The sequence below is a fragment of the Moschus berezovskii genome, chromosome 1 (genome assembly GCF_049115385.1).
Source record: "Moschus berezovskii isolate FMDL1 chromosome 1, NW_MosBer_1.0, whole genome shotgun sequence".
In the NCBI taxonomy this organism is placed as follows: Eukaryota; Metazoa; Chordata; class Mammalia; order Artiodactyla; family Moschidae; genus Moschus; species Moschus berezovskii.
Window position 1 is genome coordinate 2,328,186 of NC_142460.1, and position 19,941 is coordinate 2,348,126.

The 19,941-nt window shown below is 55.1% G+C and overlaps 1 protein-coding gene across 2 annotated transcripts; it reads right to left on the reverse strand.

Annotated features, from left to right (window-relative positions):
• Positions 1-522: 522 nt before the first annotated feature.
• Positions 523-13,369, reverse strand: DNMT3L (DNA methyltransferase 3 like). Of its 2 annotated transcripts, XM_055415010.2 has the most exons (9): positions 13,244-13,369; positions 13,057-13,169; positions 11,850-12,021; positions 9,897-9,984; positions 8,676-8,764; positions 6,605-6,680; positions 5,998-6,137; positions 2,776-2,861; positions 523-996 (listed from the first exon to the last, which is right to left on the reverse strand). In XM_055415010.2, exons 1-9 carry the CDS (start codon positions 13,259-13,261, stop codon positions 831-833), a joined length of 948 nt encoding a protein of 315 aa, XP_055270985.2. In that variant the 5' UTR covers positions 13,262-13,369; the 3' UTR covers positions 523-830. The 2 variants fall into 2 exon arrangements, with proteins under 2 accessions (XP_055270985.2, XP_088700751.1); XM_088844625.1 differs by lacking the exons at positions 6,605-6,680; positions 8,676-8,764.
• Between the last annotated feature and the right edge of the window lie 6,572 nt (positions 13,370-19,941).

Consider the following 19,941-nt stretch of genomic DNA (forward strand, 5'->3'; position numbering starts at 1 on the left):
GAAGACAGAGGTCACACGCTTCATGAGTGGACCTGGCCTCGGCCTCCACTCCTTCCCTTCGGCCTGTCCTCCCTTTGCTGACCAAGCAGATATTCCATGCTTTGCAGAGGTTTGGGATGTTTCATGTGCCTCTCACCAGGATGGGTGGTTTTAACCATCAAGGCACATGGCAGTTATGGTGGCATCGGTTACATGTAAGAATAACCAGGTGCGGTGGGGGCTTATAGCCACGTGTCCTGCTCGCCTTTCTCACACACACGCCCCATGACCTACAGGATAAGGTGGCGCCAGTGGTAAAAAGCCTACCTGCCAATGCAGGAGACATAAGAGACATGGGTCTGATCCCTGGGTCGGGAAGATCTCTTGAAGAAGAACATGGCAACCTGCTCCAGTATTCTTGCCTGGAGAATCCCGTGGACAGGGGAGCCTGGCAGGCTACAGTCCATAGGGTCACAAAGAGTCAGACATGACTGAGCGACTTAGCACCTAGCACCACACACAAAAATACCAAAAAAGGACCTGTAATGATCATAATAAATATATTTGTAACTTCTCAACTGGACAGAAATGCTTCCAGCAGCGCAAGGTGCATGGCAACGTCTGGGTCTCGTCCACCATCAGACCCTGGGCTTCGCCTCCTTCCACCGAAGGTCACAGTGGGGGCAGGGCCACCAGATCCAAAGGGTGATGGTGGGTCTTTAGCAACCATGGGAAACCCAAAGTTAAGCAAATAAAATAATAATTTGAAAAGGAAAATAGAGACAATGTAAGGAAAGTTATCTTTGTTCTAGGAAAAGTCTTTTTTTTTTTTTCACGGTATAATGACTCATTTATAAAGAGGAAGTGAGTTCTGTTGAAAAATACTTGAAATACTCTCTCAAGGGGAGAAAGCAATTCTTCACCAGTGTGGCCGGGCCCTGGGCAGGGGGCTTCAGTCGCTGCCTGTCCTGAGCCAGTAGGGAGAGTTCCTCTTGGGACACCAGAGCTGAGTGCCTGCTGTGAAGGAGAAAGGGGCTTGGTGCCCACCCGAGGACCCCACAGACACCCTGGAAGCCAGGGGTACAGCCTCGCCAGGCTACCCGAGGTCTCTGAGATAAACACGCTTATAAGAGCCCCCACCCTCTGTGAGTGTTTCACCCAGTGAGGGGGGCGGTGACAGGTGCGTCCTGGGCAGAAGGGGACAACGGCCCCCACACTTCCCACCTCTCCCAGGGAGAAGCCCGTCCCTGGTGACAGGGGCACAGAGGGTTCCCAAGGACAGACTACTGGCCCAGCTCAGCAGGTCCCACTTTGCGTGTGGAGAGGCCACTAAGGAGCAGACCCACAGAGGCGGGAGCGTGGACTCGTAGGCAAGGCCGGTCCAGCAGCATTCCGAGGCCTCCCCGTGAGTTCGACTGCACCCAAGCTGACCATGGCCACCTGCAGGCCCTGGACTGCCTGGCCAGAGGCCACGCAACAGGGACCCCGTTCACCGTGTGAAGCAACCCAAGGACTCAAGGCTCCCGGACGTGGTGCTGGGCACCTCACTGGACTTGGGGAACATTTCCCAGCTCACTTTGGGGGTGAAGGCCACCCCAGCTCACCCTCCCCATCTGCAGCTCCATGGTCCAAGGGAGTCTGGGGCTATCTAGAGGCGGCTGCCCATTACCTGGGCAGAGAGGTCCCTATGTCCAGTGAGGCAGGTCTCGTTCACTACTGAGGCAATGTGGGTCTGAGGGGAAGCACCCGTGGTGTTTCTGGGGTCCAGGTGTGCCCCCAGGCCCCACCACCTTCCTCCAGGGGCCAGAATGGGGGAGATGCTGTAGATGAGGCTGGGTGACCCTCAAGTCTTCAAAAAGACAGTGCTTTAGGAACCTGCTCCACCTTGCTGCCCACCTCCCCCCACTACAGTCCTGGGTGGGGGCCTGGCAGGCACCACAGCGTGAACAGAGAGAAGGCTGGCATGGGAGGTGGCAAAGAGAAGTTTCCAGAAACTGTCAGGAGGAGGGCATATGACTTACTGCCCTGGAAGATGCAGGCAAGACAAGAGCAAAGGCCAGATACATGAGGTTTGGGGAAGAGACTGCCTTCTCCTTTAGGGCTCTGGGGGGGCAGGCGGCAGGGTCAGGAGGGGAGGGCAGTGTCCCCAGAGCAGTGGGTGGCTGGGCCAGGGCTAGGGGTGTGCAGAGGCAGCAAGGGGGTGTTCCTGGGGATCAACAGTACTGAGAATGTTCCGGGAGCGGAGAGGGGGCTGTGTGTGTCTTCATGAGCACATGTGTGTGTGTGTGTGTGTGTGCGTGCGCGCCTGTGCGTGTGTGTGAAGGCCCTGGGCAGACCTGTTTGAGGGGCTAGAAGCAGCTCAGTGTGGCCCAAAAGTACATGGCGAAACATGAGTGAGAATGCGGGCCTGTGTGGGTATGTGCTCTGTGTGTGTTTGATGAGTGTGAGCTTATGAGAGACTGGGTGTGTTCATGTGGGTGTGGAGGTGTGCAGGGTGAGGCAGGTGCCTGGAGCTTGGGGACAGGGGACTGGGGCACACACGCCAGGTGGCTCATGTCCAGGAGTTCGTCCAGAGGTGAATTGCTCAGAAAGGATCAGTGTGAAAGCGGGGAGGAGGTCCCTGAAGTGGAAAGGGGGCCCGCTGGCCTTGAGCTTGTCCAGAATTTGTGGGGTGCCCCAAGCTGGCCACAGAGGCTGCCTGGGCATGGCTCCCTCAGCCACCCTGGGTTCCCTGGTGATGTGCCCGCAGCCGGTGTGCTTCCAGGCCCCCAGGGGCCTCGCGTGCACAGGGAGTACCTCTTCACAGCAGGGATGTTGCTCCATACATGCACGGCGTTCTGGACAGTCCTGCCACGGACATCCTGGATGGTCACCGGGTCAGTCTGAGGGATGGGAACACGGGCTGTGAGCTGGGGGCACCCACAGGCCTCAGCTACCGCGGGTGCCCTGTCTGAGCCCAGAGCACAGTGCACCCCTCCTGGATGGAAGCTGTCTCCAGTCGACACTGTTCACATGGCACATCTGTTTTCTTATAAATCACCTTATAAGGATAAAACTAAGTTACTATTTTAGACCTTTTAACCGGCAGATTTTTCATTTCCAAAGGTCACATGCCCAGGGACTCCCCGTCTGCTCCACAGCAGAGGTGGATTCCGTGAAGGACAAAGAATTCCTTGATCTCTGAGCCAAGAGCTGTGTCATCTCCGGCAGATAAGAGGATTTGCAGGCAGACAGCAGACTTCCAAAAGGGCTGATGCCTTGCGATCCAAGGGAGCACCTGGATCCTGGGGCCACAGTCTCCCTCGAAAGGTCAGGGGAGGAGGGGCTGGGGGAGCCATGGCAGGAGAGACCGTCCAAGCCCCGACACACACTCCACCTCCCCAGACTCAGAGTGGGTGTGGCAGAGCCGTTCAGGACGCGTCGGCTTCCTCTTGTGTCCACACCTCTGGCGGGGAGGAGAGCTCACGGCTGGATGTACCGTCAGGTACAGGGCAGAGACAGGCAGTCCTGTGTTTGGCATGTCTAGTTGTTCCCTGCCATCAGCAGAAATGTGGATCTACAGCAAAGTGGGAGCAGTCACAGGACCCACGGTGAGTTCTCTTTCCTGCCTACTTTCGATTCGGGACTGATTCCGAGCAGCCAAATGTGCTCACAAGATGGTCAAGAGCCAGCATCTTTGCTGTCCTCCACGTCTGCTGAGAGCTGCTGCCCAGGTTTGGAGACTGGCTTTGGCTGGACTCAGGATCACATATTCATAGACTTTTCAATATCAGGGAACCTTACAAGCCTGGTCCTGACTGCTCTTATGTGGTAACATGACAGTATTTAAAAATTCCAGATTCCCTAAAAAGGAGAAATAACCACAGATGGCGGAAGAAAGAGAATCATGAGGACCCTTTGCTCAACTCTATGAAAATGATTTTAAACTTTACTTAAATGGATGGCATTCTGGGAAAACACAACTTACCAAAGTGATCTCAGAAAAGATCGAAAATCTTAACAGATTAGTTTCTACAGAAGAATTGCTCCCATTTAAAACCTGGGCAACAATGACCAATCCAGACAATTTCACCATTGTCAATCTTTAAATATTTTTACAAAGCAAGCTTCCCATTGGCGTCCAAACCAATAAAAATAGCACGAAGCCAATAAAAACCTCACACGCACCTCTCTTGCACTTGTCAAAGCAAAAAACCTACATGAAATGCTGTTCACCAGAATTCAGCAATCCATCAAAAGAGCTGCACACATGGCTAAGTGGGTGAGTTCAGGAATGCACGGACAGACGACTACTAGAAAATCTATTAGCATACTCTATTGTATAAAGGGCTTTCCCTGTGGCTCAGACAGTAAAGAATCTGCCTGCAATTCGAGAGACCCAGGTTTGATCCCTGGGTCTGGAAGATCCCCTGGAGAAGGAAATGGCAACCCACTCTAGTATGCTTGCCTGGAAAATCCCATGGGCAGAGGAGCCTGGCAGGCTACGGTCCAAAGAGTTGGACACAACTGAGTGACTAACACTTTCACAACAGATCTAAAGAATAAATTTAATTATCTCCATGAACATAAAAAAGAACATTTGACAGAATCCAACAATTATTCTTAATTAAAATGGATCAAAAAAGTAGAAATCAAAGGAAATGACTACAAATTTCCTTTTATAAATTTAACATAGTGAAATTTATCAACTGTGACCTCAAAATCAGCATCAGCCTAGGAGAGAAACACTGGGAACATTTCTGTGAAAGTCAGGAGCCAGGTAAGCATGTCCTGCCACTACTGTGATCCAATATGAAACCAGAGAAATGTGAGAACAGTGAAATTTGAGGTACAGAATCAGAAATAAAAAACTGTCACAGCTTGCAGATAATCTGCTCAAACACCTAGGAAGTCTACCTGAATCAACTGCAAACCACTGTCATCCACAAAGTAGTCCAATAAAGTGACAGGAGCTAAATTAATCTGGACGGATCGATAGTTTCTTAAACACAAGTAAAAACCAGTAAGATACAGAATGGAAAAATCCCAACTGCGTAGGAGGAAAGAAGAGCAGAAGGACAGTTGGAGCCAAGAAAGGAAGGCAGAGAGCTAGGGACACCCTGCGGGCAGGCAGAAGAAAGAGCAGCTCTGCTGTCAGAGGGACTATGCAGACATCCTGGGGGTGGGGGATAGCATCTCTGAAAACGGCACATGGATCCCGCAACCTCTTCCAGAATCCACCCCCACAGACATCCCCCCTCGCATCCCGACCTCGTAGCAATGTTTTTAAGAGCAAGAGATTAGAAACCACCCAACTGTGTGTTCACAGAAACAGGTTGAAGGCAGTTTTTTATGGCCATACAAATAGAACAAAACAAAAATACATAAATTACAACAAAGAAGGAGACAGGCACTTTTCCAACAGAAGGATTTCCAGGGTAACAGGTGAGTGAGAAAAGCCTGTGAGCAGATTTGCAAGTTTGTGGAGATGTCCTGGAGGTGATGAGGGACCTAAAGATAAATGCAGTGGGAGTGGTGGGAGCAGGCGACCAGGAGACATTTGCTGTCAATTTATAAACACCGGAACACAGCAGGGGGACGTCCTGAGATGAGGGGACACCCAGCCTGGCCTGGGCCTGCCCTGTGTTGGGGGTGAAGTGAGCTGGGAAGGATGGGCCGGGTCAGGCCTGGACAGAAGGTCACTGAGTCCAGAAGTGGCCTAAAGGCCAGGACTTGGGCCTGAGGACAGAAAGAGCAAGGCTGTTGATTCCCCAGAATGGGTGTGAGTGTGAGTGTGTACACATGTGTATGTGTGCATGTGTGCAGACAGAGCTGGGTGCAGGGAGAAGACATGACCCCCAGTGGCAGCTTCCAGAATCCAGAGCAAAGCATCTAAAAGGCACCGGTGGGGCCTCAGTGGTACGACAGCCCTTGTGGGCCCTGTGAATTCTGAAAAACCAGTCTCCAGGGCCAGGACCTAAGTGGTCCCCCCACCAAGGGGCCTTAGTGTCCCCTGGAGAGGCCCCGACCTGCACTTACCTCCAGGAAGCGAGTGGCCACATCCAGGTCCTCCTTCGTCAGCACCAGGTTGTCCACGAACATCCAGAAGAAGGGCTGGAGGCTACCAGGCAGGGGCCTAGCGTACTGCAGGATGCGGTGGAACTGGTACAGGTACCACCCTGTGGAGGGCACGTGCAGGTGTGTCTGGGCTCCACCCACTGGGAGGGACCCGGGACAGGAGGGCGGGGCTCCGGTGGGAATGGGGAAGGGAGACCTCAGCTGCGTTGTGACCGCCTGCCCCCCAGCAGCCTGGAGGGCACAGGTGTGCCTGCCGCTAAGACAGCACAGGTGCAAGGGGATGGGTAACGCCCCCGAGGGACACAGCCGAGCAGATGGAGGCCACCCTGGGGTGACAGGCCCGTTGATGTTGTGGTTGTGGTGATGGCTTCACAAGGTACACAAGACCCAGCAGGACGTGCTCACTGAACACGGACACTGATGCCTGTCTCTGATGCCCCAGGAAAGCTGTTTTGTTTTTAAGTTGCGGACAATTTGCAATTCCTGCCCTCCCTAAAGAGTCCTGGGGTGCGTGGGAGGGGGTGGGGGACAAGAGGCCCTGGAGTCCCAGCAGATGGCAGTTTCTTACCCGGGGGGTGGTCGCAGGTGTGGCCCAGGGTGGGCGTGGAGCCATAGGTGAGGTCGAAGGGGCCCCACTCATCTATCTGCAGGAGGACAGGGCAGCTCAGGAGGGCAAAGCGGTCCCCTGGGTTGGGCACCTCGTTTGTCTAATCATGTGATTCAGGCCGACCCTCATGGGAGGGTGGCGGGGCAGTGAAACCCACTGGGTCAGGCCCGCCTCTGTAAGTCAGGGGGTGTGGGGAATCTCACTTCCTCCATCTGGAGGAGGCGGCCCTGGGAATCTGAGTACCATGATTCCTTTGTGCCCTCAAAGACCCTCCCGGGAGGTTGACACATGGGCCCCCCAGATTCATGCGTATTTCCTGTGTTGCTGGAAAATACATGTTGAGCCCCTGATGGGTCAATGGACAGTGGGAGCATGAGCTGCTCCTGCCCCTGCAGCAACACCCCCACCCCAAGGCCCCCCAACCCCTCCTGAGTGGAGGTCGTGCTTTCCCCACCAGGGGCTCCAGTGCCCCTCCCACGTGACCCAGGGCCCCAGTTAGAGATACTGGCCCAAGTTATTCTTAAAAACAAAATAAATGAGACCCAAACACTGGATGCCTGGTTCTGTGACAGCAACCCGTCCAGAGCAGACTTGGCTTCCCTGGACCCTCATCAAAGCAGTGGACAGAAGCCCGTAGCAGACGCCAGCTCCCCACCTCGAGATCTCACATGCCCTGCTGCAGCCAGCTCTGCCTCTGCCCGTGCCCCTGACCAGGTGCACTCCAGGCGCTCTACAGCAGAGGCTCTATCCAGGGGCTCTACTGCAGACTGCAGACTGGGCTGAGTACAGAGAGATGTCTGGGTGGGGAGGAGGCAAGGGGGCTAGAGGAGGTGAGCTTGAGCTGGGGGGCCAGGGCCTGCAGGCTGGGGGCTGCTGTGATGACCCAGGAAACGCCGCGAAGGAAGCAAGGTCTTCCTCCTTCTCCCCAAGAATCCATCAGCAAGCACTCTGAACCCCCTGAGACCCGCAGACATGGACAGCCGGATGTCGCCGTCAGACAGGGGAGCGAGTGGCCGCCGGATGCCCCATCTCCAGGGTGGGGGCACCACAGGAAGGCCTCGGTCACGATCCTCATGAAAAGGACTGGACCTGGTGGAACCAAGCAGTGATGACACACACGGGCGCCACTGTCACCACGCAGACTCAGCTCATCGTGGGAGGGATCTAGACCCTCCACTGCACCAGCAAGAGCCCCTCCACGTCTGCTCTGTCCTGCAGCTCTGCAGCGAGGGGGGAGGCCTCCTATCACCGTCCAGCCCCACGTGGACCATCCTGCCCTTCAAGGGAGGACCCCACCTGGGGAGCCTAGGACAAGTGTGATGCTCCAGAAATGCTCCCTGGTGGGACATCTGATAGGGTCAGTGGGGCAAGAAGACCCTGTTCTGGGCTTCAAGGCAGGGCAGACCCCAGGGGGATGGACTGGTGGGGGGAGTCTCCAGGCTCGGACAGAGAGGAGGGCTGGCCCCTGGACACACCCTTGGGTCAGACCAGGATGGAGGGGGAGTGGAGCTGTAAGGCTCTGGCTGGCACCCTGAGGGCAGAGTGGACTCCCTATGCTGGCTGTTTCCTTGCTGCCGCCTGCAATGGCCAGTGCTCCGGCCCCTCAGGCCCTGTGCCTGGGGCGGCTGGGCTCTAGGGACAATGGGCTTTAATCCCGATGTGAGGGGCTGTGTGGGCCTCGGGTGAGGGCCCAGGTCCTCCTGCAGAGGCCCCCGGAGGAGGCTTCCCATCCCTTTCCCACCCCAGGACGCTCTTGACCGAGCTGGCTGAGTCACTTTTAGGCCCTCCCTCCCAGGCCACATTCAGGACAGCAGGAACAGGCAGCGTGGGGGCCACAAACATGTGCCTCTCACCTCCCCTGCTGTGGGGGTGTTCCCGGTGAGACCCCCCCAGGTCAGCCCTGCAGGGGGCTGCCTCTCCCCCACTTTCTGCCTGGTCCCCTGTCCCCTTCCCCCCAGTCTGCTCTCACCAGGGACCTGGAAGAGCTGAGTCTGCCCTCACCGGGAACCCGGGAGGAGCTGGCAGTACTTACGTCCCTCCTCACTACGTTGGTGACGTCATCCAAATGTTTCAATTTTCCCGGCTTAGAACCATCTTCCAAAAAGCCCAGACTCGTCAGCTCTGGGTGGGGAGCCGAGAAGACACAGAGGGCTGGCGTTGGGTTTTGACCCAATGTGAAATCAAAGGCCAACGGCTGATTAGAAAGTATGGCTGCCATATGGTAGGCAGACTTTATCTTTCCAGCGACATGACGGCGTGAGCAAGCACTGATTTCAGAAAGTCAAGCCACGTGTTGCAAAACCAGCGCTACAGGCTGCAGTGCCACTCTCTGGGTTAGGAAACCACTGAGCAGCGGCAATGTATGCTGATGTCACCCGGTCAGGCTGGGAGACAGGGCGGGGTTGCAGGAGAGTGTGCAGCCGAGGCACTGGGAGATGAGCCCAGAAAGCATCTTGCAAATGAAATAACACACTGTCTGGGCAGGGACTGGAAGGCTGAGTGGCCGTGGGCTGTGACTCCTGGATTTCTTCAGGGGAAGTCATGCCCGCTCTGTGTGTCTCGGTCCCCAGATCCTTAACACAGATGTGCACGGGGCCACTGTGATCACACTACCAGGCACTCTGCGAGCGCCGGGAGCAGGGCAGATAGACCCGTTCCACTTGGCCAGAGACTAACAGAGGTATTTTCACTAATTCCTCTTACATCTGCTGGACCCACAAGAATCCACAGGATTCCCAAAGGTACCGGCAGGTAGGGGTCTGCTTGGGGTCCGCAGGGGCAGGACACCCAGGCAAGGCTGGAATGCAGCATGTGACTGCCTGGGTGATGGGGGCGTCTGGGTAGAGACGGAAGGTGCAGCGAGCCCGGCCAGGGGTGGGGCAGGTAAGAGGCCAGGTGTGTGGAGGTGTGTGAGGCTCAGTGGCTCTGGGCAGGGCTGTCCTAGCAGATAGATGGCCCTACGGCCCCCACTGTGGCATTTCACACCCACCGTCAAGCAACGTGAATTTTCTTTCCAAGGCAGCCCAGCTGAAGGAAGAAGCCCCAGGTGCCCCTGCACAGCATCCCCCCTCGCCTCCTGGAAACGGCTCTCGGGCCACCCTCTTGCCCGTCCCCCAGTCCCAGACATGCAGTGAGTGTGATTCTGGGGACCTTCGCACCCCTGCCCTCACTGCACACACCCTGGGTCCCCTGTGGGTCTCGCTCCAAGCAGACCCCTCTTCTCGCATGAGTCCTAAGGTGTCACTGCACCCACCTTTCTTGATGTCCCCAAAAAGGGACAGCACCCGGATGGGCTCTCTCTTCCACACAGGCACAGTTTTGTACATCTCAAGGGGACTCTCCTATTTATTAAAAAAAAAAGAACAGAACATTCTGATGACTACCTAGTCATGGAGCCCATGAGTGTCAAGACAAGTTCTTTCTGGCCTTGCGCACCTGCTGAGGGGGTTGGCCCCGCCTTGGCCGCACTGACCCCCAGGCCTTCATGAAGATCCGGCCCATCCCCCAGGCCAAGGCTCCTGCCCTCCCGCGCCAACCGCATATCCAGCAAAGGGGAGGCAGATGCTCGGGATTTCATTACTTGTGAAAAGAGATAACTCTATCCCTAGAGAAACCACTTCCCTGTATTTCTTGGGAAGAGTCTCTGAACTGGGGCACTCTGAATGCCCATGGCCATGGGAGACACCGGATCCCTCTCCGTCCCCTCTGCAGACTCTGAACCCAGGCCCCAAGTCACTCGGCACCACCCATGAAGGCTACCAGCGCAGGGCCTCTCCCACGCCAGGCCTGAGCCAGCACCCGTGTCTCTGCGTGAAGGGCCCAGGCTGAGGACAGGAGCCAGGACAGGTCCGGTAACACACACTCTCCCGTGCAGGGCACCAGCTAGCAGACATGCGGTGGATCCATCCAGGAAACGAGCACCCCTGAGTCCCCGACCCCCGGGAGGCTTCCTGGCCTCCTATGAGCATGACATCGAGCTGTGGATGGATGACCAGGCCTGAGCAGGGGTGCTGCCTGCAAGCAGTGGAGGGTGGAGATCCCAGGAGACCCTGAGCTCAGGACTAGAGCAGGTGGACGGCGCCCAGTGCAGGCAAAAAGTGAAGCAGTGGGAGAGGCCAGGCGGTCCTGGGTTTCCTGGGGGCGTGGGGAGGGCAGGGCATATCCGGTGCAGGCGCAGCCCTGACAGACACTTGGGGACACATGTCCTGGTTCCCCATGGCAACTGCAGGAGCCATGCCTCCTTCCCCCTACTCCTCTGGGGCAGTGACAGCGGTTCAGAGTATCTACCTCTTCTCCCTTGGATGAGAAACCCCTCTTGCAGCTTGCTGGCTTGGGGTCTTTTACACAGAGATGGGTGGCTTCTGCCACAAGATGGACCTGAAGAAGGCTCTACCGGGAGGGCAGTCGCCTAGTTTAGAAAAGCACCTTGAAGGCACCTGCTCCATCCAGTGTCGGGGAACGCAGGTTGGCCCAGCAATGCCGGGTGTGCAGTGACTCCCCAGAACTGGCCAGCCTCGAACAGCAGAGAAGGAGCCTGAGGCTCCAGACCGCCCCGTCAGTGCCCACCCTGCCCCGTCACTCAGCCCCCACCCCTCCGTGGGTCTCTATCCCACTCCTTCCTGGTAGATGACACCAATCACTGCCTTTCATGTCACCCCAATCCAGGATGACCTCGCCTCAAGATCCTTCTCTAAACTGCGTCTGCAAAGACCTTATTTCCAAAATAGGTCACGTTCACAAGTACTGGAGGTTAGGACTTTGGGTGTATCTTTGAGGAACAGAGCTCAGACGACTGCGATGAGCCCGCGCTCCTGCCTAGCTCATGGCCCCGGCCTTGACCACGGAGAGGACCCACGTCTGCGCCAGTTGTCCAGGCTGGACGTGGAGATCCTGCCCGGGCGTTTGCTCCCACTTGCTGAGCTCAGAGGCCCATGTTTGCTGGGCCCTCTCCTACCTCCTACAAATGCCTGCTTCCCAGGCTTGGGAGAAACAAAGCTGCTGCACTAAAGGGATTTGTGGAAGACAGACACCTAGTGGGCACTGCTATCAAAGAGGAAGATGAGAAAAGTGCATTTGCTTGAAAGCCTTTAACTTCATCACATAAGCAGAGCAGATGGGCATTTTGCAACCAGTCGCCAGAGGAAACGAGCCAAGTTAAGGCTGGCCGTTCACCCCGTTCTGTCCTCCAACCCCAACTGCCACTCACCGCCTCCCGGTCATAGAAGGCCTTCAGCCACGTCCGCCACTTCCTCCTCCTCTGCAGCAGCCCGCTCTGGGGGAAGGGCAGGCAAAGGAAGCAGACCCAATTGCTCATGGCGTGAACCTTCCCCGAGGTCCCGGGGCCAACCAGGGTGTCGACACACTCGAAACAGTAGCATCTGGAGTCAAACAGAAAACCACAGCGGCAGAAATGATGCTGCCTCGTCGCCAGGTGAAACCCCGGTGGTCCGGCAGGCAGCAGAGAGCCTGCTCCTTGTTCTGGAGTGAGTGAAAAGACTGGTGGAAAGACAAAGCCAGCAGGGTGGGGAGGCAAGGCTGTGGCTGAGGGAGGGGGTCAGTCCCTCTCAGGGACCTGGAGCCACAGGGCCCCTCATCCGCAGAGCACAGGGGGACCTGTGGACAGTGGCAGATTTTCAAGACTCCCCTACGCCAGCTGTTCTCCTCCTCCAAACTTTAGCATCTAAGAAAGCAGGTGAGATCTCCCCATGAACTCAAGTGCAGGAGTACCCACTGAGGGGGCAGGGGGGCAGGTTTGGGGTGGGGGAGCTGTAGGTACAAGGATGGCCCAGAAGGGCTGGAGGGAGGGGCTGCAAGTAAAGCTCAGGTGGACACATAGCAGGGAAGAATGAAGGCACCTGCCTGACCCTGGCCCCGTGAGTGCCCTGTCACTATCCTACTTAACCATCGAGGGAGCAGCTATGCCTTGGCGATAAAAGCAGAAAGAAAAATCACAAGCACACAGCTTTTGACACCCCCTCCCATAGGTCAAGCGCACATGCGTGCTAAGTCACTTCAGTCATGTCCGACTCTTTGTGACCCCACAGATCATAGCCTGCCAGGCTCCTCTGTGTGTGGGATTCTGCAGGCAAGTATACTGGAGTGGGTTGCCATGCCCTTCTCCAGGGGATCTTCCCCACCCAGGGATTGAACCAGCATCTCTTACTTCCCTTTCACAGGCAGGCAGGCTCTTTACTACTGGTGCCACCTGGGAAGCCTCTCCCATAGGTCAAGGCTCTGCAGCAAATGAAATATTTGAGATGGAAACTGAAAGCTCTGGAGAAAGTCATCCTTTGGGGAGGAGGGTGGGAAAGTCCCTTGCACTCCGGAATGCAGAGCCCAGAAGGATGGGGATTCCCCAGGTTTATGGACAGCAGTCCTTCATGACTCCGGATCCCCGGCACCCCTGGCCTCACCGGGTGCAGTCAGGATTCTCGCAGATGAGTAGCGTCTCCCCGGCGCAGCAGATGGAGCAGTAGGACTGGTACCCGTCATCGTCGTACAGGAAGAGGCACTCCAGGAACTTGTCCTTGGCGAGGGCAAAGCCAGGCTGCTCACTCTGCCCTGAGGCCACCACAAAGCCACCCTCACCTCCCTGCTTACCTTGCACGAAGCACACATCCCCCCCTCAAACAGAGGGTGCTGTGTGTGCACCTGGAGACTTCCGCAGCAGATACACACATCTGAGGCAGAAACCCACAGTCAGCGTGTGGCATGATACCGCCAGACAGAGCAACAGACCCAGCGATAACAGAAACAGTGCAAGACCTGCACACTGGAAACCGCAAGCTGCTCTTGGAAGAAAGTTCAAACAGATGGGAGGGCACTCCGTGTTTGTCAGTCAGAAGACTGTGAGTGTGAAAATGCTGTGGGTCCTCAGTCACTCAGTCGTGTCTGACTCTTTGCGACCCCGCAGACTGTAGCCCACCAGGCTCCCCTGTCCATGGGATTTCCCAGGCAAGAATACTGGAGTGGGTTGCCATTTCCTTCTCCGGGGGATCTTCCTGATCCACAGATCAAACCCACATCTCCTGTATTAGCAGGCCGATTCTTTACACTGAGCTACTAGGGAAGCCCATTAAAATGGCAAGCCTCCCCAAATGGGTTTACAGATCTCTCTCAAATTTCCAGCTGGGTTTTTTTTTTTTTCTTTTTTTTTTTTTTTTGCAGAAATTGCTAGCCTGATCCGAAAATCCATATGTAAATGCAGGGGATCCAGGCTAGTTAAACCCATAGAGAAAAAAAGTAGATTCGTGTTTGCCTAGAGTGGAAAGAGGGGAGGGAAAAGGAAGGAGTTACTGTGGGCACCAGTTTCTTGTGCAGGTGATGAAAACGCCCTAAAATTAGATTGTAGTGGCGGTGGCGCATTATGTATGATTATACTAAAAGACACGAAGTGTACACCTTCAGTGATGGGTCAGGGTCTTTAGGGCAGGTGGAGGGGCTACAAGCTGGGCACCAGCGGTGTCCACTGCCCTCCTCCAGGGATGGACAGCTGAGTGAGGCTGCAAACCCCTCTCGAGTGGGCTGACATCCCTTCGCCTGGGCAGGCGTCTGATGCTCACCTTCTATGTCTCGCTGGTTGACCTTGACTTCATATGCAATAAGATCTGGAAAAGAAAAGACATAGTCCCTGCCTCTGCCTGTCTCCTACATCAAATGGGTCAAGAAAGTCGATCTTTTGAAGTCACAGGACCCAGAGGGCCAGCACCACCCTCCCCCCCTCCACCTTTCACCTTGACATTTAAACATCCAAGCTGATTGCTGGGGTGGGGGAGGCTTGGAGTGGGGCCCTCCTGCTCCTGAGTGAGGCTTGATTATTCCAGAAGCCGGGAACCCTGGACAGTGTTCAGGCCTGGAGTTGGCATCCCAAGTGATGGGCCCAGTACTCAAATGAATCCTCACCTCTGCGGGGCCCGGGTGATGGTGGGGATGACAGTTCGCTGGAACCCACTAGGATGACATCCAGACTGTGATCCACCTCCGGGTCCAGGACTAGGGTAGCAGCCAAGGGGACACCAAACCAGGAGACAGGACAGACAGTGGAGAGTGAGAAGGTGCCCCATCAGCCTCCATCTCGGAGCCTGGGAATCCTGGAATCCTCGTTCAGCCCCTACCCACCTCCCACAGTGACACCCACCCCTCCCAACCCAGGGCGGAGATGGTGTCCAGGGGCAGGAACACCGGTGGTGAGTGCCAGCCTTGAGGGATTGCCCATCAGTTGGGCCACTTGGGTCTCACAGGGCCCGAGATCCTCCATGGCACCTCCTCGGTCTGCATCCCCCCAGCTGTGGGCCCCTCAGCCACCCCATGTTCCTGCTGCTCCAGGGTCTCCCAGACCCCACCCAGCCTTGATCTTTCCCAAGAACTCTTGAAGGCAGGGGGGCTCCTGAAAAGAAGAAAGGGCCTCACGGATTTCACAGGGAGAATGCTCTCCATCCAGCGGCAGGGCTGGGTCAGGGTCCGAGCCATCCAGGGTCTCCAGGTTCAGGGTCCCTGGGGAGGAGAGGGCCATGGACTCTGGGAAGGGACCTCTTCCAGAATCAGCAGGAAACCAAGGTGCTGGACTCGTGGGGTGGGGGTTGCGCAGGATGACGTACGGATGTGGGCGGGGAAGGGCAGGGACCCCTCAGTGGCACTGGGTGTTGGGTGGAAGGGTGGAGGGCTCCTGTGGGGGCGCTCCTGCTGGGTGGGGGATTAGGGAGTCCCGGGAGTGGGAGGGGGAGGGGGAAGAGAGTCCTCACAGTGGGGAGGGATGAGAAGACCCGTGTTGGGGAGGAGGGTTTGGGGGCGGAGTGAGGAGGCTCAGTGGTGGGGCCTGAGTGCGGGGGTGGGGGACTCAGGGGCGGGGCTTAGGGCTCTCAGGATTCTCGGCTGGGGGCGGGGCAGGGGGCAGGGGGCAGGAATGGCTGGGAGGGAGTTCAGTGGGGTTTAGGGATCTAAGGGATGCGGTGTCTAATGAGGGCAAAGGTTCTGGTTCAGATAAATGGGCGGGAGTGGGGGCATTTGCTGCGGTGGGAGGGGCCATGGGGCAATTAGTGGGGAGGAAGCTCAGTTGGCCTGGGGAGAGTTCATGGCTCCCTTCTTTCAGCTTGGGTGTGGGCTGGGTGGCCTCACTTCCTTGTGTAAAGCTCAATGAGTGCTTCCCTGGTGGTCCAGGTGCTAAGATTCCAGGCTCCAATGCGGGAGCCCAGGTTCTATCCCTGGTCAGGGAACTAGATCCCACAAGCCCCAACTAAGGCCTGGTGTAGCCAAATAAATAAATAATATATATATATATATACTTTAAAAAGCTCAGCAGGATGTCAGGCAGTAGCTCTGCTGTGAGAAACCTGCCAAGGTCAAGATTGGCAGCAGAGTGGTCAGTGGAGTGGACAGTACTGCTCCTGATAGGGTGAGACGAGGGTGGTGTGTCACCTCGGTTGGCTCCCTCCCCACCTGTGACTCAGCCTCCACCCATGAGAGAAGCACTGGAAGATTCCAGCGGCAGGACGGCCTGCAACATACCTGCCTGTCACACCCAAGAGGAGCCTAAGGAGGCATGACGATTAGACTAAATGGGACAGAAAAACGACCTTAGGGAAAACCAAGGACATCTAGTAAACTGTGGCTCATTAGGTTCCAGAATATTTTATCAGTAGTGATTCACTAATTGTTACAATTGTATCACACTGAAGCAAGATGTTAATCACAGGGGTATGGGTTTGTGGGAGCTCTGTCCTAGCTTCAGAGATTTTCTACAGCTACAAAGTATCCTAAAATAGTTTCTTTTTTAACCACACTGTATTGACTATACTCCCCAGGTGGCTCAGAAGTAAAGAATCCCCTGCTAGGGCAGGAAATGAGAGTTTAATCCCTGAGTAGAGAATATCCCCTTGAGAAGGAAATGACAACCCACTCCAGTATTCCTGCCTGGAAAATCCTATGGACAGAGGAGCTTGGCGGGCTACAATCCAATTGGTTGCAAACAATCAGACACAACTTAGAAACTAAACAACAACAAATTATTGACTGTAGTCATCATACAATACTTTATATCTCTATTTGTAAGTCATTTATCTTTAACTGAAAGTTTGTACCTTTTGACCTTTGCTTTTGGCATCAAATCCAAAAAACCATTGCCAAGACCCCATGTCAAGGAGTTTACCACCTATATTCTCTTCTAGGGGTTTATGGTTTCAGGTTATCTGTTCAAGTCTTAAATCTGTTTTGAGTTAATTTTTGTGTATGCTGTAAGATAGAGGTCCAGTCTTTTGCATGTGACTGTCCAGTTTTCCCAGAACCATTAATTAAAGAAACTGTTCTTTCCCCATTGTATATTCCTGGCTTCTTTGTCATAAATTAATTGTACGTATATACATGGATTTACTGCCGGGCTTTTTATTCTGTTCTATTGATCTTTGTATCTGTTTTTGTGTCAGTACCATACTATTTAATTAGAGTAGCTTTGTAATATAGTTTGAAGTTAGGATGTGTGATACCTCTAGCTTTGCTCTTCTTTCTCAAGATTGCTTTGGCAATTTCGGGTCTTTGTGGTTCCACACAAATTCTAGGATTTTTTTTTTCCCTTTCTGTGAAACAAGCCATTGGAATTTTGATAATGTTTTTGTCAAATCTATAGATTATGTTGGATAATATTATCACTTTAATAATATTAGTTCTTTCAGCTCATGAGCATATATTTCTCAGTATTTTAGAATATTTATTCTAAAAGAGTTTATTAAGACTGTTTTTTAGTGGAGGAAAGAGAATGATGAAACTGACAATGGTGATGAAATAATTTCCCCTGTGTCTGAGTACACTATCATGATTGCTCTCTCCTCCTTTTATTTATTTTAGTTTTTAAACTGGGACACCCTGGTGGCTCAGAGGTTAAAGCGTCTGCCTCCAATGCGGGAGACCCGGGTTCGATCCCTGAGTCGGGAAGATCCCCTGGAGAAGGAAACGGTAACCCACTCCAGTATTCTTGCCTGGAGAATCCCATGGACGGAGAAGCCTGGTAGGCTACAGTCCAGGGGGTCGTAAAGAGTCGGACACGACTGAGCGACGGAACGGAACGGAACGGAACGGAAACTGGGACACCAGATTTAAAAAGATTATAAGGGCCAGGAGGGATTGGGGTGTAGACCTGTCACCTGACCACACACCCCTGCTCCCCACGCTGCCCTGTCTGTGCTGTTCCAGTGGCAGAAGGGGAATGTGGGGGTTCCGGGGGCCCATTCTAGCTCTATTGAAGGGACAAACTTCTTGTTGTTGGACCTGAACAGCAGGGAGGGCATCCCGGGGGGGCAGGAGCACCTGACCTAGCCGTGTGGAGCAGAGGCTTCTGGAAGGGTCCACCCAGTGTGTGTAGACAGGTACAGGTAGGGCCCCAGGACACCCCTGTACAGGTGCTTTTCTGTCAGGATATCAGGTCGCCATGTACCCTGAGGCAGCTTGGGAGAGACAGTGCCATCTGAAGGGGAGCATGGGGTAGTGGGGAGCCTAGTGGATTGGGAACAGGCTTCAGAGGAACTGGCCTGTGGGTGACCAGCTCAGTCTCTGAGGCCCCCACCAGCCTCAGACCCTGACACATCAGGCCCCTCTGCTGGTCAAGGGCACACTGTCCTCACCCGTGGACACCCAAGGAAGCCTGAAGATCATGCATGTGGGAGCAAAGGGCAGGACACAATGCAGGTCTCCATCTCCAAGGGGACCATCTGCCAGCTGCACTTCTCCCCATGGCCTCACACCCAGATGTGCCCTTCTGGGGTGGTTCTGAAGATTCCTGGGTGAACCCCAGCCTCTCCCAGCCCAGCCCAAGCTGCCTGACATCCTGCTTTCCCCAGTTAGGATATCTGTGAGGCTGGCATGGATGCAGTGAGGGCCTGCTGACACCCCTGCATGGAGCCCCCGCTCCTCAGAGCTGCAGTGGGCCTGTAGTTGCTAGGTCCTGCCTGGCCTGGTGGTCATTCTGTGGGTGATGGCCAGATAGGATGACCCACAGCTTGCTCCCAGTTTCGTTCAGAGGCTTTGGGGCCCAAGGGCATCCTGAATGGCATCCAGTCAGGCTCAGCCCTGCACCCAAGGCTGGTCCAAGTGCAGGGGGTGGAGCGGAGGACATACAGCCTGGGGGATCTTGTCCCAGTGACAGGGCACTGACCAGGTTTCCTGGGAAAGGGGAGGGACCCCACCCTGCTGCCCTCAAGTTGTCCTTCTGCACTCCTGTGAGGCTCCCAGAGCAGCAGGGGCTCAGGTCACACAGCAGGCATCTGGAGAAGCTTTTCAGGCACGTGAAATAGAGATGGGGCCTGGCAGAGGGGTAGCCTCACCTTTCCTGGAGTGCATGCTGACCAGGGGGTGCCGACAGGACTGCTGTCCTGCATCAGGGAAGCAACAGTTGTGCGAGCATCCATTGGGGACTGGGGTTCAGGGCTTCTCCTTTGTCTCAGGTGCCAGGTTTGGGCTCCTGGCCACTCGTAGGTCATTCAGGAGGAGATGCAGAGACCACCTCTCCCAGACTATGGGCCTGGATGAGGGGGGGGAGATAGGAGCCCAGCGCTGACCCCCCTCCACAGCGTGGGCTTGCTGCCTCCAGACCTTTGTGCTTTCACTAGATGAAACTCCTGGGGAAATGGGCTCAGGGAGACAGGTTTCTGGGGAGATGGCCTGGGAGCAGTCATGTCACTTATCGGGAGCTGATTCCCTAACTCCTGCTTCACACATAAGTGTTTTTAAATGTCCTGAGAAGAAATCAGTCTCTGTGGAAATAAGGTTGGGGGAAGAGGAGGATTAAGTGGGCAGGACTTAATCCTGCAGGAGTTCTCAGACCTTTATGCAGTGATGGAAATTGTGAAGTTCTAAGCAGGGAGTGGTACACAGCCACCCAGACCCATCCTGTCCCCCAGGCTGCCCATGACCATGCTTCTGGAAGGTGAGAGAAGGGGCCGGCTGCTGGCCTGAGGCTGGTGCTCAGGCTCTGGCCCATTTGCCCACGTACCCCTCCTCCGCCCTCCAGCCTGCAGATGCCTTAACCATTAAAGTGTTAGTCACTCAGTCGTGTCTGACTCTTCATGACCCTACGGGCTGTAGCCTGCCGGGCTCCTCTGTCCATGGAATTCTCCAGGCAAAAATACTGGAGTAGGTTGCCATTCCCTTCTTCAGGGAATCTTCCTGACTCAGGGATGAAACCTGTGTCTCCTGAATAGCAGGCAGATTGTTTACTGTCTGAGCCACCAGGGAAGCCTGTCTTGGCCATTAGTGATGCTTTCCATATGCAGAGAGAGGAGACCCATGGACAGCTTGGCTAGGGTTGGGTTCGC